This window comes from Homarus americanus, unplaced genomic scaffold (assembly GCF_018991925.1).
Source record: "Homarus americanus isolate GMGI-L3 unplaced genomic scaffold, GMGI_Hamer_2.0 scaffold21914, whole genome shotgun sequence".
In the NCBI taxonomy this organism is placed as follows: Eukaryota; Metazoa; Arthropoda; class Malacostraca; order Decapoda; family Nephropidae; genus Homarus; species Homarus americanus.
In genome coordinates, this window is record NW_024719665.1 from 695,075 (window position 1) to 714,000 (window position 18,926).

Genomic DNA, 18,926 nt, shown 5'->3' on the forward strand with positions numbered 1-18,926 from the left:
GTTCCTGAAGTTAGAAGTCATCGAAAAACTTCATGACAGGGTGGTACAGAAGGTCACACGCGTTCTCCGCCAGAAATCCACATGGTTGAAGTCTCTCAGTTGGATCCGGTAGTCGAGGGCCACCCATGGTAGTTCCTTGGCCGTCTTACGCACGTCCTGTAACGCAACATAAACATTAAAGAACTCATTCACAGCTCCTGACAGTCACCAACAACTCCCAAAGACCTCAGTGACAGCCCCGCCAGTCACCAACAACTCACAAAGACCTCAGTGATAGCCCCGCCAGTCACCAACAACTCACAAAGACCTCAGTGATAGCCCCGCCAGTCACCAACAACTCACAAAGACCTCAGTGACAGCCCCGCCAGTCACCAAAACTCACAAAGACCTCAGTGACAAGCCTGCCAGTCACCAACAACTCTAAGACCTCAGTGATAGCCCCGCCAGTCACCAACAACTCACAAAGACCTCAGTGACAGCCCCGCCAGTCACCAACAACTCACAAAGACCTCAGTGACAGCCCCGCCAGTCACCAACAACTCACAAAGACCTCAGTGACAGCCCCGCCAGTCACAAGCAACTAGTATAGAATGTACTGTATATTTCTAAAGCGTATATTTATTCCCTCGATTCATGACATTAAACTCGAAACCCTCGAGGTTCTCTCTAAGTACGACGAAATGGCGACTTATTATTTACAATGTAAGATCTAATTTAAGTTTATAAATATCTCGGAGGAACTACTCAGTTGAATTTCCATGTATTGACCACGGTCGTACATATTAGTTTGCGTAAAATCAGACGATTCACATTACGCTCAATAGCCCATAAAGCATGTAGCTATAACTTTATTATTGAGTCCCCCATTTAAGACGTCCGTTTTCTCACAGCTTTAGTGCGCCTGAGACCTTCGTTTTCTCTCGAGTGGTACCGAGACTGTGATGTTCCTTAGTATTTCATGTCATGCTATGAAATTTTAAATTGCAACTGAATGCGTATGTGTTACATTAAGTTAGATATGTCTACTTACATTTAAAACATTCAATATTCCTTGTGAGTGATGTTGAAAGCTTCAACTGTATTTACTTTTAGTAAAAATGTTCGATAAGTTCAGTTTATAGTTTGCCAGTCGCAGTGACGAGTCTTGACATCATCTTGGGGTACGTACTGAGTTTCCAATTAACTACTGAAGCTACATAATTGTTTATTCCCAATAATCAGAGAATCTGATGTTTGTATTGAAATTATTATAAGTTTTTTATTTTAGAAAGTAATTAATCTCCTGAAAGAACCATTTTCTTATCGCTCTAAGATATAATGACAAAATCTCAGTACTCCCGTGTCCCTTCTGAGCTGACGTTGTAAAAATGATGTTAACAGTTGTGTTTTTATCTCAATTTCATTATTGCCTTACAAACTCGAACATTGAATGTATTGTAAACAATAGACTTAAAAGATTGATCTGACCCGTGACACTGACTTTCATAACCAAATGTACATGAACAACTATTGACCGGTGAGCCTGACCAGCATAATATGGAACTTCTAATACGAAACAACCTTGTAAAGGATTGCCAACACGGTTGTTTGCCGGGGCGCTCCTGCTTAGCACAATTGCTCAAGGAATTGGATATTTGGACCCATATTCTGGAACGGGGTGGAAATATCGACAATATTTAGATTTTGCCAAAGCTTTCGACAGTGTACCCCACGAAAGGCTGAAAATCAAACTCAAGGGTACGGAATTCGGGGAAATGTCCTAGTGTGGATAGTAGACTTCCTACATGACCGCAAGCAGTGTGTGGTGATTAATGGCAGGAAATCATCATCCGTACCTGTCACAAGCGGGGTACCACAGGACAGTGTATTGGGCCCGCTGTTGTTTGTTTGTTTCATAAATGATATGCCTGACGTTGTACACTCCTCCATACAAATGTTTGCCGATGACGCCAAGTTATTTCGGGAAATTAAGAACCAAGCGGACTGTGAAGAGCTGCAGAAGGACATCTGTGGGCTCCAAGAATGGTCGAAGAAATGGCTACTGAGATTCAATGTCACGAAGTGTAAGAGGATGCACCTGGGGCGTGCCAACGGTAAGGAGGCGTATCATATGTCCCAACGGGATGAAGAAAATGCACTAGTTGAGACTGAATGTGAGAAGGACCTAGGAGTGTATGTTGACAATGAGCTGAAGTTCTCGGGCCATTGCGAGAAGAAGGTAAATCAGGCAAATAAATTATTGGGTCTTATAAGAAGGTCGTTCAGATATCTAGACGGTCCGTCCCTCATAACGATCTTGAAGAGTGAAGTGCTTCCCCATCTGGAGTACTGTTACCCCGTCTGGTCCCTGAGAAAATGTTCAAAGGAGGGCCACCAGACTGGTGCCTGCACTATGGCACCTCAGCTACCCTGAGAGATTGGAGCGCCTGAACTTGTCTAGCTTATACTACAGACGGGCAAGTGGGGACCTAGTTGAGGTGAATAAGCATCTCAGGGGGCACTACTCAGTTGAGTGTCCTTACTTGGAGCTGGCGGACGCTCGCCCCACAAGGGGTCACAGCTCAAGATTGAAGAAGCCGCAAGTCCAGAAAACTTTGAGGGCAAACTTTTTCGGAGTGAGAGTTGTGAATTCTTGGAACAATCTACCAGAGAGTGTTGTGACGGCACCGAGTGTGAGCTGTTTCAAGACCAGACTTGACCAACACTGGAGCAGGTTCAGGTACCTTTAGGAGCCAGTTCAAGGCCAGTACTTGCCAACAGTGCGTAACGCAGACGTGACCGATCTCCCAAGCAGCTAACGAGTCGTTCAGTGGTGAAGAGGATAAAAGTAAAAAGAAAAGCAATCAGAGACGTGACCGATCTGCCAAGCGGCTAACAAGCCGATCAGTGGCGAAGAGGATAAAAGTAAAGTAAAGAATGTAAATGCGTGAGGTGGCACCGTCAACGTGCCTGAATTGCCATTTGCCTCGTATATACTGTAACTACTTGCACGGGAGAAAAGTCACCCCGCAAGGTAGATAGCCCTCCTGCTAACAAATCTCCCTCTTTATTTCCCAGCTTTTACCTTCCTCCTACACCGTCTTCCACCTTCCTGAGTAAATGGCTCTCTTCTCTCCATCCCATCATCATCGTTATCATTAAAGTCACTTTTCTGACGCTCTCATCGTATCTCAGGTATGTAAATAGTGCCTCACGCCCGCCATATTAAGTGAATTTATTTCAGCTGAACTTTGTTGAATATCAGTGTTCATGTTTTACCATAGTTGAAAGTCTTATGTCCCAAGTGAAAACATAACGTAACTTAGACATCGTCTATGCCGATGTGATGCGTCTTCCTTGCCAGACGCATGTGATGATTTGTAGATGGTTCTAGACTTTTCTGATACTTTCTCATCGTATCTCAGACACGGTGTGTGTTGTGGATGATACCCTCAGCTATCGGGAATGGTAGCTGCCTACCAGCAAGGTGTCCAAGGCAGGATATCTTTAATTCAGCGAGATTAAAACAGAGGAGTGACACGCTGGGAGCTAACTATGGGAGGATGAACTCTCTAGCACCGTGCGCCGGAGTCTGACCAACGCTAATAGCGCACTTCACTTGTTTGTTGTAGTAAACACCAGCGAATCAAGCCTGGTGTACACTATCTTGACTGGTGTCAAGAATTATTCTTTGAATGTACTTCATTGTGGATAATTAGCAGAAATATAATTGTCCCGGGTTTAGAAGTGAAACCATAAAACTTTTTAATACCAGTATTAGAGTTTGTTATAGGTCGGGAGTAAACCCTATATGTTTACTTCTACCTGAGATGTTGGTACATGTTCCTGTGAGAGCAGGTTGCTCTAAACATTATTACCCACAGAAGTAGTGTGTAAAGTTCCCATTTTTTTTGTCAATGATCTTAATAATACCCTTAAGGAGGTATAAGTATTGCATGTTAATTGGAGATCTATTTTGTTACCTTTAAAGTAAGACCTAGTGGTCCGTGTCTGAGTGTTGCAGTAAAGTAATCAGTGATTGAACCTACTGTACGTTAGCTTTGTTTTTGTAGATAAAGATTCAAATTGTCATACTATTCACATTTAGTTTTAATTAATATTGATTTAGTATAATATGAGTATCACCGCTCCTTTCTTTCTAACAATTGGTTCTCAAGAAATAAACACTAACTCACGTGACTAAGGTCGCCTACCACGCTACCTAAGACTTTTAATGATAAAAATTATATTCTAAATAAAAGGCTGGGTGGTGGCAGTCTACATGTAAGCATAATAGTTATACTGACAGGTGATGTTACAGAATGATATGGTTTTCCCAGGTTAATCCATTGAACAGAATATAACTGAGCACAGCTGAGAAAGGAAGTAAGAGGAAATACACCAACAATAAACACTGATAAATACTGAAATAATTAAGAGGAAAATTAATAAACAAATAATGACATTGAAAGAAATATAGTAAATGAAGTAAAGAATATTGAAAGGAATAAATAAGCACAATAAAAGAAACAGAAACAAATATAGAAATAACTTAGAAAATAAATAACAGGTAAATAAGAAAATAAAATAAGATAACAAAATTAAATAAAGTTATTTTAGTTATAGTAACAGAAAAGAAATATTTATTAAAATTAAAAAAAAAATCTTACAAATATTTATCAGTCAGTGGAATAAAGACAAGAATCTTTATTTCTCACCCCCGCACACACCCCTTACATCCATACCTAGAGCTGGCGGACGCCCACCCCGCTAGGGGTCACAGCTCCAGCCTGAAGAAGTCACAAGTCCAGATAACTGAGTGAGATTTGTAAACACTTGGAACACTGTGCCAGAGAATGTTATGGTGGCACTGAGTGTGAGCTCTTTCAAGACCAGACTTGACCAACACTGGAGCAGGTTCAGAAATTTCATGATCAGTACATGCCCAGTACTTACCAACAGTGTGTAACAGAAACGTGACCTACTGCCCAAGCGGCTAACGAACCTATCAGTGGCGAAGAGGATAAAAGTAAAAAGGAAAAGTCATATCTCACCCGAGGGTCGACGATCCAGTCATTCTCAGACCAGAAGAGGCCGACGGGGGCGATGACGTTGCTGAAGGAGAAGGAGGGAGGCTTCGTGCTTCCATATTTCACCACATTCTTGGCCCTGCCATAGTCGAAGGCCTGAAACTTGCCTGTGAAGACGAGGTTGATGAGATGATAGATCGGTGTTATAGTGGATGATGAGAGTTATTGTGTTGGTGGATTAACTTGGAAACATCAATAATTAGAATAACAGTATGATCTGATATAATTGACAAGGCATGGTGCTGGTAGTAGCTGTCGTTGTCAGTTGTGGTAACATATTGGTTGATGTGATAGTGTGGTTGGTGGCCGTAGTTGGTGGATTTAGTATTGGTTGGCGAGATGATGTGACATAGAAATTATCATAGTGGTGAAATAGTGGTTGGTGTAATGGTATGGTAGTTAGTAATACAAACTCAATGTGTGTGTGTGTGTGTGTGTGTGTGTGTGTGTGTGTGTGTGTGTGTGTGTGTGTGTGTGCGAGTGTGTATGGAACTTGAGGTAATTTTAAAAGGCAGGAACCTACGTGAATCGATGAACTGGGTGACAAAAATTACTTACGTGAGGCGTGCATTTGTCGCAGGTGTGTGAAGACTTGTAAACCTGAGCCTGCCGGGGTGTGAGCGAAGATTACTGGCAGGTACTCTGGGGCGATAAACACACAGGGAGACAGTGAGTGATTATTTGTGAATCATTGTAAAGAATCAACACATACCACCCTGTACAGTATGCGTCTCCAGGCATGTATAAGATTAAATAGCTAAGTTTACCCGTACATATTTCCGTTTTCTCTAATAACCAAAGAGCAGTATATTTTATGGGTAACTAATCTATTTGAGTGTTTTCGTGACATTGACTTGATTTCAATTTTACTCTGACTGTCCATAGACATTGTATTGTACGAAACACATTTATATACCTTCAATTACTATGTACATGCTGAAACAATGTGAATTTTCTATCAATCTGATTATTTATCTAACTGAGTAGTGAGAAGTTATTAAACAGAGGAGAAAAGTCAACACACCTTATCTACATAGTTAGAATTGGGTCCGCCGCTGATGAAATACATAAGGATACACATGAAGCTGGTGATGGCATTGGGTCCACACATCTTGGAGGCCTTGTTTGAGTTGTCTTTAGTTAGCTGGAAGATCTCCATAATCCCGCGTCTACGAAGTTCTCTCTGTAACGATACCGCAGCGCCTTACTCGCTTGTCTAATCTAGGCCGACGATGGTGTTATGTTTGGGCGTACACACACACCTCTCTCTCTCTCTCTCTCTCTCTCTCTCTCTCTCTCTCACCTCAACGCCGTCAAAGAATGGTGCCAGAACATGTGCCATCGAGTACTTGTGGTAGACGTAGCCAGCTGGTGCCAACGCCGCCATCGCCCGCACCTGTCGAACACACACACACATACAGTTGAAGACGGCAGTAGAGGAATTGATGGAGTTGATGGAGGAATGGTGGAGAGGATAGAATTGATGGTGGTGAAGAATTGGTGGAGTAGAGGAATTGATGGGGGTGGAGGAATGGTGGAGAGGATAGAATTGATAGATGAGAAGAGAAGGGCATAAATTTATATCCCTAAACCTAGCCTAAACCTAACTTAACCTAACCCTACCTAACCTAAGCTAACCTAACCTAACCTAACCTAAGCCAAACCTAACCTAACCTTCAAAATCCCCCTCCCTTCTCACCCAACAGACCTCCCCCCAAAAAAAATCCTCCCATCCTCCCTTCTCCCCTACAAAATCCCCTCCTCGCCCTTCCCCCACCTCCAAAAACCCTCCCTCCTCCCACAACCCCTCAACAGACGTACCCAAGAGTTGATGTGAGGGTGGTAGTGCATCATGGCGAAGAACAGTGAGGTACCCATGGAATGCCCTATATAGTAGACCTGTTCCATGCCGCTACTCTTCCGCACGTAACTGAGCATCGTTGGCACGTCATAGCGAGCCATCTCGTTCCAACTGTAGGATAAACAAAGACACGGAAGAAAACGCTTAATCCAGTATAATTTATTTGATTTAATAGACTAATAAAATGATATTAAAGTTATGGCCAAATTGGATATTACTGTAAGGTCCTTTAGGTTTGTTTACCTGTGTATGTATGTATGTATGTATGTATGTATGTATGTATGTATGTATGTATGTATGTATGTATCATCGTTTGTCTTCATGTGTATCTGTAGTCCCAGAACAAAAGGCTACTGGGCTACCTACCTGTAATTAAGGACCTACCACACCTGTAATTAGCGAGCTACCTACCTGTAATTAAGGGGTTTGCCTACCTGTAATTAAGGAGCAACCTACCTGTAATTAAGGAGCTACCTACCTGTAATTAAGGAGCTACCTACATGTAATTAAGGATCAACCTACCTGTAATTAAGGAGCTACCAACTTGTAATTAAGGAGCTACCTACCTGTAATTAAAGGGCTACCTACCTGTAAATAGGGAGCTACCTACCTGTAATTAAGGGCTACCTACCTGTAATTAAGGAGCTACTTACCTGTAATCCCAGAATTCAGGCTTCTCAGGTGAGAGAGTGACGTGCTGACGACCGTAATAGTTTCCTCTGTTGTTCCCCAGCCACACGTCGTAGCCAGCGTCAGCCATCATGAACCCTGCCGTCAGGAGATGTGTCAGTCCAGTGCTGATAACACACACACACACACACACATACACACACACATACATAAACTGCAGGAGTGGTCAGAAAAACAAATGAAATTCAACACCAGCAAGTGCAGCATTCTTAATATTGGAAGAACAAATACTGTCAATGTATACAGCCGTAACAAGAACAACCTAGAGAAGTCGACTTGTAAAAAAGACTTAGGGGTACTTGTAAGCCCGGACTTACACCTAGAAAACAGTGCGTTAATGTTCGAAATAAGGCAAACAGAGTATTAGGTTTTATATCTAGAAGTGTAAGTAATAAGAGTGTAGAGGTCATATTGCAACTATATCTTGCGTTAGTCAGGCCGCACCTCGATTTTGCGTTTCAGTTCTGGTGCCCTTATTATAAAATGGATATCAATTCACTAGAGTCGGTGCAGCGAAGAATGACGAAAATGATTTCCGGGACTTAGAAACCTTCCATATCAGGATAGGTTAAAGAAACTAAACTTGCATTCCCTAGAAAGACGACAGGTCGGGGAGATATGATAGAAGTATTTAAGTGGGTGAAAGGAATCAATAAAGGCGATATAGATAAAGTTCTTATAATATCCGAGCAGGATAGGACTCGGAGCAACGGATTTAAGTTGGATAAGTTTAGGTTTAGTAGGGAGATAGGAAGGAACTGGTTCACAAATGAAGTGGTGGGCGAGTGGAACAAGCTTAGCAACTTTGTAGTAAGTGCTGGAACGCTGGAAAGTTTCAAAAGGAGGCTAGATAGATTCATGGATGATAGAGTGTGGTTGTTACTCTCGACAGGAGCTGCCATGCACATTGCACAGGCCAACCGGTCCATTGCAGAATCCTTATTTTCTTATGTTCTTATGTTCTTCATTATCATTATCATTATTGTTGTTGTTGTTGTTGTTTTTATTGGTGTGTTGTTGTTATCATCAACATAAGGCAGGTACTGGACCCACCTAGAGCCTCGTCAGGATCATTCATGACAAAATCGGCGCTGGAGGAGAGGAACCCATGAAGGATGAACACAACTCGACGACCCTTGCTGTCCCTGGTGCTGTTCCTGCTGGTGCTGCTGCTGGTGGTGCTACCCGTGCCGTCAGTGCTGTAGGGGAAAGGAGGAGGAAGTAGTGGGAAGAAACAAGAACTAAACTGAAATATGAACAGAAAACTCACTGACTATGGTGGGGTGGAAACAAGTGACGATCGTGTATGGAGGTTCGATCCTTTCGATCATAAACACTGTAGGGCTGGTGGTTCATGTCCACCTGAGGTGTATAATAAGTACTGATAATAAGCTCATCAACCTACCTACCTCCTGCCTGCTTGTCTTCCTCGTGGGCGTGCGGGCTGGTGTGGGCGTGGTGGGTGGTTTGGGCGTACGGTGTGGGCATGGTGGGCGGTGCGGCCATGCGGTATGCGGTGCATCTCTAGGATGTAACCGTCTGGGGTGATGACGCGATGTACCTCGGCTGGATACCCTCGAGCCTGGATCAACTGCGCCTGTACGGTACACAAGAGGTCAGGCCAGGCAGGGCAGGGCAGGGCAGGGCAGGGCAGGGCAGGGCAGATCAGGGCAAGGTCACTGTGTTGCATTTAAGATCATCTATCTCAAAGTCCCAACCCAACCCAACCTAGACCAGACAAGTTTATACCCTGGGTTTAAAATGACCATTGACCCAACCAATACTATACCCTGCTTGGTTTAAACTGGCGAGTATATAACATCTACTGTCCCAGCCATTGAGCTATTACTTGACTTTCGAGAGGAGACTGGACAAGCAATGAACAGATCAAGATGTCATTTGAATACTATAGAGCCTTTTTATTATTTATTTATTTATTTATTTATTTATTTATTTATTTTACCGTATTGAGATGTGTGTGAGGGTGTTCCGTGGAGCTTGTGGTGCTGGAGGAAGTGAAATTAACAGGAGTAGTCGTATTACTGTAGCGACTCTCAGACACTGCCAACACCACCACAAACACCAAGAGAGAGGTGGTCCAGTCCTTCATTCTCGCCGGTGAAAGAAACTCTAGTGAAAGAAAAAGAAAGAAATCGTGTTTATATTGAATGAAAAAAATATATACTATGGTAACAATAATAATAATAACAATAATAATAATAAATTTGAACAAAATAGAAACTTTTATCCTTGGTAATTTATAGGTCATTTAACTACCTAAGTGGTTGTTCTTGAGGCAAAAATGTTGAACTGTTGTCGTGTGCTTGTTAAGGTCATCCTGTTCCCGCTGTATATATATATAAGGGTTCATAGACTTTTGAGTATCAGTGTCATACTATGCTTGTGAGGGAGCGGACGGTCCTCCTCTCGTGCGTGGTCAAGGACATACCAACAAGTGAGTTACCTTCCTGTATTTTGGGAATATTGACCAACTTGATTTGACATAAATTAAACAGCTTTAACCGCATGAAAACTAGCGTTACTAACATATACATAGCGCTCTTAAGGTCAGGTCAGGGTAGTAAAGGTCAAGTTCGTTGAGTCAAATTAGATTTTAATCATAAGAGTTTGCACGAAAATTGGATCTTATGAAGTTTAGGCACCGCAGTTTGTTTCACTTGATGATTACACACCTTAATGCAGCCCTACCTTACCCTACCCTACCTTAATCTCAGCAGGTAGAGTTAGGGTGCTTAATCATCAGGTGAAATAAGCTTCGTGAAACAAGGTGAAGTTTTCTGGTACAGTTCTTGGCGTGAAATCGAGGCACTTCCGTTTCCTGGATGTGTGAAAGTTGCCTGACGATGAAGCCTGAGGGTGAAGCTTGAGGGTGAAGCTTGTTGTTATGTCTTACTGAAGTGTTGATGATGTAACTTGTGAAGTATTACTTTTTTATTCTTAAGTGTTATTACCTCTGCGTGTGTGTGTGTGGTGTGTGGGAGTGTGTGTGTGTGTGTGTGGTGTGTAGGAGTGTGTGTGTGTGTTTTACCTATCCTCACGACAAGCAAAGGATATTTTTATTTTCCGTCAGTTTACACACACGCAGGTAATCTTTCTTGACACCTTTACGATGTTAAAACCACGTACAAGGAACTCACATTTACCAGATAAAATTAGACATTAAAGGAAGATGTTTTTTGGGGGGGCATGGTTAACTTCGTGACCAGGTTGACCCTATACCCTGACCTACCCTGACCTACCCTGACCCTCCCTCCTCATCACCCAGGGTATTTAGGTCAACAGCATTAGATACTGGATACATACTGGATACAGAGAGGCGTGTGTATAGTATCACTTGTATAAGACACACACACACACACACACACACACACACACACACACTTAAGGCATGAGGTCTCTCCTGTGCACACACTTTTTTCGACTTATATAAACTCCAAGGAATATACCTCCACCTTTCTACCTCCAACAGGAATAAACTTCCACACTTTCTACCTTCAGGGAATAAACTCCACACTTTCTACCTCCAACGGAATAAACTACACTTTCTACCTTCAGAATAAACTTCCACTTTCTACCTTCAAGGAATAAACCTCCACACTTTCCACCTCAAGGAATAAACATCCACATTTTCTACCTCCAAACGGACAAACATCCACACTTTCTACCTCAAGGGATAAACCTCACACTTTCTACCTCCAAGGGTAACCTCCCATTCTACCTTAGGGTAAACCTCCACTACCTCCAAGGGGTAAACCTCCACACTTTCTACCTCCAAGGGGTAAACCTCCACACTTTCTACCACCAAGGAATATACCTCCCACTTTCACCTCCAACGGAATAAACTTCCACACTTTCTACATAGGAATAAACTTCCACACTTTCTACCTTCAAGGAATAAACCTCCACACTTTCCACCTCAAGGGAATAAACATCCATTTTCTCAAGCAGACAAACATCACTTTCTACCTCAGGGGATAAACCTCCCTTTCTACCTCCAAGGGGTAAACCTCCACACTTTCAACAGGGGTAAACCTCCACACTTTCTACCTCCAAGGGTAAACCTACCACACCTCCAAGGGGTAAACCTCCACTTTCACCTCCAAGGGGTAAACCTCCACTTTCTAAATCAAGGATAAACCTCCACACTTTCTACCTCCAGGGTAAACCTCCACACTTTCTACCTCAAGGGTAAACCTCCACACTTTCTAAATCCAAGGAATAAACCTCAACATTTTCTACCTCCAAGGGAATAAACCTCCACACTTTCTACCTCAAAGGGGTAAACCTCCACACTTTCTACCTCCAAGGGTAAACCTCCACACTTTCTACCTCCAAGGGAATAAACCTCCACACTTTCTACCTCCAAGGGAATAAACCTCCACACTTTCTACCTCCAAGGGGTAAACCTCCACACTTTCTACCTCAAGGGTAAACCTCCACACTTTCTACCTCAAGGAATAAACCTCCCATTTCTACCTCCAAGGGACAAACTTCCACCTTTCTATCTCCAAGGGGGTAAACCTGCGTTGGCTACACAATATATATATATATATATATATATATATATATATATAGCACGCGGACTTCTACATACAATCAACACCTCAACCGCTAGGATTCAGAACCCACGGCCCACTAGCCCATGACTGTGACCGGGGAACGCTAACCACTCTACCACCAGGATACTAAAAGCAGTCCTAGACTTTGTTATATTTCACACAAAGCCTGTTCAACGAGCTTATGGCGCCGTGAGCCTCTAATGGGGACTACCCGTATCACGTAGGTGGTCAGGTAACGTTTTACCAAATCGGCTTCCGAAACACGAGGATCCATATATTTCATTAGCCCAATAGCACGGACTTCTACATACAATCAAGGTTTCGCGCCATAAGCTCGTTGAACAGGCTTTGTGAATTATATCAAAGTCTAGGACTGCTTTTAGTATCCTGGTGGTCCAGCGGTTAGCGTTCCCGGTCACATCATGGGCTAATGGGCCGTGGGTTCCGAATCCCTGGCGGAGGTGTTGATTGTATATATATATATATATATATATTATTTCGTGATTTGATAAGTGGCAGGGCTGAAGTAAACACTTTGTTGGTTTGCTTTATTGTAGAAAATATAGTTTCACAGGAACTGAGTTCAGTTGAGTATATTGTACCTTCTCTGCTCAGGAAATGTCTTAGTGCACTTGTAGGAGAACACTTAAAAGGGTTTTCACTGGGTAACAGGTATGATAGTCTCTCTCACACCACGGAGAGAGTTGTCAGGCGGGCCTTAAAGGATACGTGTCAGGTTGCTGTTGCATTAGCAGTCAAACCCTCAGTGACACATACTACTGAAGTTACCCCCGACCCGGGCAGCCGATCCTACCGAGTGTGGGCTGAGATTACTACAAGCTAACACTACTTCACGGAGTTTAGCAAGGTTGTCAAAGTGGTTCCAGACAATTAAACAATCAAGACTCGTCGGTGTACAACAGAGGACACTTAGATTAGCCCCCAGGCTGATCGCACCAACCAAGTTCAGCCCCAGATCAGCCCCAGGCTAATCGCTCCAACCCAGAGGTCAGCCCCAGATCAGCCTAGGCTGACCGTCGCAAGACCAGATCACCCCAGGCTGACCGCCGCAAGACCCAGGTGGATTGCAGTAAGACGTGACGTCATCCATCCCTGAGAAGGACGTCATTGACTCCTGACGTCATAGCCAAGGCGAGGTTCCGCACTTCCACCCAGGTAGATCACAAACAATCATTATTTTATAAAGTACAAACACAAGTGAACTTCAAGAAGTCTTCATATGTAGTCATATAGGATATATATTACGTGCACAATGCGCAAAAGGTGAAAGTAGATAAAACATTCAACTAATAATATATGTTTCATTTCCATAATGCATTATAAATATATTTTTTGCATTACTCTATGAGTGGGAAACGTAGTGAGTGAAGTAATAAATAGTCCTATACATGACCTCTTCCAAAAATTTTGGGTATCAATTCAAGAACTAATATATTATATATATATATATATATATATATATATATATATATATATATATATATATATATATATATTATTGTGACCAACACATTGGTGGCAGCAGTGGGATGGATTAGTGTGTTGGTCACAATATATATATGTATATATATATATATATATATATATATATATATATATATATATATATATATATATATATATATATATATATATATATATATTAGTTCATGATTTGATAAGTGGCAGGGCTGAAGTAAACACTTTGTTGGTTTTGCTTTATTGTAGAAAAATATAGTTTCACAGGTACTGAGTTCAGTTGAGAGTATATTGTACCTTCTCTGCTCAGGGAAAGGTCTTAGTGCACTTGTATAGCAGAGCACTTAAGTGAGATGTTCACTGGGTAACAGGTGATATGATAGTCTCTCTCTCACACCAGGGAGAGGGAGTTGTCAGGCGGGCCTTAAAGGAAATGCGTCAGGTGTTGTTGTTGAACTGCGCTGACAAGCTTGACCTCGCCTGCTCCCCAGAGGAAATGTCAACTCACCAATTGATTCATACTCATGGGTGAATGACTTGGTGAATATATGGGTAATATATATTTGGGTAAATATTTATATAATACAAATGTTGCTGTTACAAACCTCCACACTTTCTACCTCCAAGGGGTAAACCTCCACACTTTCTACCTCCAAGGGGGTAAACCTCCACACATTCTACCTCCAAGTGGATAAACCTCCACACTTTCTACCTCCAAGGGGATAAACCTCCATACTTTCTACCTCAAGGGGGTAAACCTCTCCCTCCTCCTAGTCAACACACTCTTGCTCGTCATTTCGCAAACAACTTTCACTCCCTCACCTTACAGCTCCAGTCACCAGCGTGGGAAATACACACAGGGGAAAATATACGTAAATATACACTTCTTAGGGGAAAACATAAGTAAATATACACATGTGAGAGGAAAATATACATACAAATACATACGATAGGGAAAATATACATAAATATACATATACTGAGAGGAAAAAATACATTAAATATAAACGGAAAAGATAGGACAAAATATACGTCAATATACACATCCATAGGGTAAAAATACATAAATATATATCTGTCTGTCTGTCTGTCTATTTGTAAAGGTCACAATTTAAGGTCAAAGGTCATTTACACGTTATCACATACATAGGGTCATGTCTGTATAATAACGTACATGATTGTCGCTATGTCAAGGTGTACACTAAAGTCATTAATGATATGAAATAAAAAGATGTGATCAGGTATGTGTCAGAGAGTAGTAAAATCCCTCATGTGGATTATACATCCATTGGTTGGGTCAGGAAAGGTGGATGGTATAAGAGTGTGTGTGTGTGTGTGTGTGTGTGTGTGTGTGTGATGGTTGGTGTAGGTGAGGACACTGTTTGTTGTTGTTGTTGTTGTTGTTGTTTTTGTTCAAAGGAATAAACAAAACCTTTACTCTTGGTCAACGATCGTACACCCCCCCACCCCCCCACCCCCCCCGGTGTTCTCGGCGTTCATTATAGCGAGTTTAGTTTTGGTCACACAAGTAGGGAAAAACACGTTTAAGTGGCAGTGTTTATTATAACCACATATCTATGATGCGTGTGTGTGTGTGTGTGTGTGTGTTTGTGTGTTTACAATAGTCAGCAGATTGTTCCCGCCTCAGTAATTTCAAGGAAAGTTGTTTGCATGGATCAGCTGTTTTATGTTTTGGTTTTAATGCGTCCAGGAGGGAGAGATTACTGACTTGCTCGTGTGTGTGTGTGTGTATGTGGCCTTTGCTTAAGAGGTCAGCTGGACGAGGGCTGGTGGGGGTTACTGAACTTATACATGTACAGTACGTATTTGAGGATATACAAGAATACACACACACACACACACACACACACACACACACACACACACACACACACACACACACACACACCTCACACCTCGCTAAATATCCAGTCAACAAACGCCACTAATAACATACCTGTCCACTTGTGTACTTTTAACTTAGACAGCACACCTTGTCCTGCGGTGCTGTGTGGGCTGACGACAGAAAGTGACTTGATGATTGTTGTTGCAGTCACACGATGTGGGTTCTGTTATTCACCGGTGTGGGTTCTGTTATTCACTGGTGTGGGTTCTGTTATTCACTGGTGTGGGTTCTGTTATTCACCTGTGTGGGTTGTGTTATTCACCGGTGTGGGTTGTGTTATTCACCGGTGTGGGTTGTGTTATTCACCGGTGTGGGTTGTGTTATTCACCGGTGTGGGTTGTGTTATTCACCGGTGTGGGTTCTATTATTCACTGGTGTGGGTTCTGTTATTCACTGTTGTGGGTTCTGTTATTCACTGGTGTGGGTTCGAATACTGTATAATTTGTGTTGGTTCAAACATTCTCAATAGTATGGGTTCAAACACAATATGTCACCAGTATGGGTTCAAACACAATATGTCACCAGTAAGGGTTCAAACACAATATGTCACCAGTAAGGGTTCAAACACAATATGTCACCAGTATGGGTTCAAACACAATATGTCACCAGTATGGGTTCAAACACAATATGTCACCAGTATGGGTTCAAACACAATATGTCACCAGTATGGGTTCAAACACTTGACTCATGAAATATTAATGTCCATATAATTTCTAAGCAGTTTTAAATCACATATTGGTGCTAACTCAAACACCACAATTCTTATCACACGTCAATTAAAACAAAATTCTCAGTAACTTTACAGGATTTACTGATCAATCGTACAATATATTATCTGATTTAATACCTTCACTATGTATAATAATCCTTTTTACTATGATTAGTAGTATATTAAAATCACAATGGGCATCAGAAAAGAATTTCTTGTTTCCCCGTGGCGCAGATCACACAACACTCACAACACTCGTTAAGTTGCTCCCATTAGACCTTAGTAGGAGTTAGTTCCAGGTATCCAAGGGTACTTACTTTGATGACAACTTAGTAGGGAGTTTGTTTGAGAAATTCACCAATACACTACACAAATGTTGGTGATTATTACACAGAGAACTAATAAGGTTAGCAGAGAGGCGGGGCGGGTCACCGTGGTGGTGGCTGGTGGGTGTGTGTGTGTGTGTCTGAGGTGAAGGTGAGAGTGTTGTATCATGGAGCGTAGTGGGTTGATCGCGAGCTGGGGGGGGAGTGAAGGGGAGGGGGTGAGGAGAGAGAGAGAGGGTGGGAGGGAGGGAAGAAGGAATGGGGTAGGGAGGGAATGAGAAGGGAAGGGAGATTGGATATGTGGGAGGTCAGGAGGAAACAAAAATGCGACAGAGAGGGAGGTACGGAGGGAGGGAGAGAGGAGGGAAAGAAAGAGAGAGAAAGAGAGAGGGAGGCAGACATACAGAGGCAGGAAAAGAGAGAGGGAGTAGAGGAGGCAAGGAGGGAGGAAAAAAGGGAGGGAGAGAGAGGGAGGGAGGGAGAAAGGGGTTGACTGCCAGCGTGCCCTCCATCATCAGGGTCTAGAAAGTAAAAGAGACAAAGCCCATCCACAAAAGTCTCTTCAAGGTGAATTCGATGGACGGTGACTGTAACCCCTACTGTCTCTCTCTCTTTCTCTCTCTCTCTTCTTCTTCTTCTCTTTATCTTAGTCCTGTCTCTCTTCTCCTCTCTGTTCTATCTCTCTTCTCCTCTTCTTCTGTTTCTCTCATTTCTGCCATTTACCCCTCTTCTCTTTCTCTATTTCTCTCACCTTATTGATGACAACGAAGAATATATAAAGAAAATGATCAATGGTTTTACGCACAGGAAAAAAAATAATCCCGCGCGTACGATACTTTTTTTCAAGTTAATGGCGGAAAAAAGGTATTTCTATATAAACACGGATTATAAAGGTGATATTAACCCTCGATGGAAAGAAAATAACACCTCGGTTGCAGAATACATCCATTAATCATGTCAGTAGAGGCGGTAGTCAGTATTTAAATGGTAGTAATTACGACCACCCTTGAGTACATTGACTTTACAGGTTAACGTACGAAGGCTTTTGTTATTGTTTGAGAGCTGTTGTATAAGGTGATCAGGTATATTGTATTTATATTAATCAGTTGTATTTCTACTGTAGGATTCCTAAATACAATATCTCCTATAGTGAATGAACAATGTATTATGGTAGGTATGTGAGTTTCTTTACCCTAAATAAAAACAATATAAAACGGAAACAATTGAATGCTTGCGGTGAGATGGCAAATTTAGGTACAGCACAGAGAGTGAAAGTTGACCAAGGAGGAGGAGGAGGGAGGAGGAGATTACGTCACTGAAACTCACCCTTTGAGCGCCACCTGAACTCTGCTGTCAGGTGTGGAAGTGGGAAGCTAATCTACCTGTACATTATTAAATCATTAGAGAGAGAGAGAGAGAGAGAGAGAGAGAGAGAGGCGTACGAGAACCCATAACCATCATGTAAACAAAGAATGATAATGTGTCGCCCTATACACTATACCCACAAGGTGCATTAGTAGACGATGGTGAATGTACTTAACAATCAAACAATAAGTACAGGATCTCGACTACTTTCTGAATTATCTCCATCATTTCGTCACTTGGGCTTGGTGTGTCGCCCTAGCTGGAATGGGGTGAGGGGGAAGGGGTGGGTGTTGCTGTGTGTTTTGGAAGGAAGGTTGACTTGATACGTAAGCGAAAAGGAAAAGTATTTAGATGATGTTTCTGATTATGAAATGGTGAGTCCGATTTAAAACGTGTACCATATTATTACCTTGAGTACGATGACTTTCTCCCCTGAGTACAATAACTTGAACCTTTGAGTACGATATTTTAACCCTTTGAATACATGACATTGTAATCAGATTCAATCATCGTAATTAAGGGGTTAAGTTATCGTAATCCAGGGGTTAAATCATCGTAATAAGGGGACAACAGATCAGTTTATAACTTCAATAAAGTAAATATCAATTAAGACTCTTTCATCGTTCACCTCACCTGAGTAGAAAGACTAATTAGTTCTCTATAGTTCATACAGGTAAGGTTCATTAGCATAGGGTTTATATTCCACCTACTACTGCAGCGATCGAGGTTAAATAAAATCAACTGGTGTTACGTGTTGATCGTAGTCCATGAGGGGGGAATGGAACTGATAGCTTGATGAGTCTGTGATGAAAGGATTCCTACCACGCTATACCGAGTACCTACCACAGTTAAGGACAGTCACCTACCACACATTAACCACACAACCCTACTACAGTTAAGTAAGGTCACCTACTTTACCACACACACACACACACACACAC

At 42.1% G+C, this 18,926-nt stretch overlaps 1 protein-coding gene across 3 annotated transcripts; it reads right to left on the reverse strand.

Moving 5' to 3' along the window:
* Positions 1 to 17: 17 nt before the first annotated feature.
* On the reverse strand, positions 18 to 16,780 carry LOC121860189 (lipase 3-like). 3 transcript variants are annotated; one of them, XM_042357258.1, is made up of 11 exons: positions 16,612 to 16,780; positions 9,584 to 9,750; positions 9,030 to 9,217; positions 8,674 to 8,819; positions 7,584 to 7,698; positions 6,891 to 7,041; positions 6,373 to 6,465; positions 6,094 to 6,252; positions 5,628 to 5,712; positions 5,034 to 5,176; positions 18 to 156 (listed from the first exon to the last, which is right to left on the reverse strand). In XM_042357258.1, exons 2-11 carry the CDS (start codon positions 9,728 to 9,730, stop codon positions 31 to 33), a joined length of 1,353 nt encoding a protein of 450 aa, XP_042213192.1. In that variant the 5' UTR covers positions 9,731 to 9,750; positions 16,612 to 16,780; the 3' UTR covers positions 18 to 30. The 3 variants fall into 3 exon arrangements, with proteins under 3 accessions (XP_042213192.1, XP_042213191.1, XP_042213193.1); XM_042357257.1 differs by having other exon boundaries at positions 15,637 to 16,780; XM_042357259.1 differs by lacking the exons at positions 9,584 to 9,750; positions 16,612 to 16,780 and having other exon boundaries at positions 9,026 to 9,211.
* Positions 16,781 to 18,926: the final 2,146 nt, after the last annotated feature.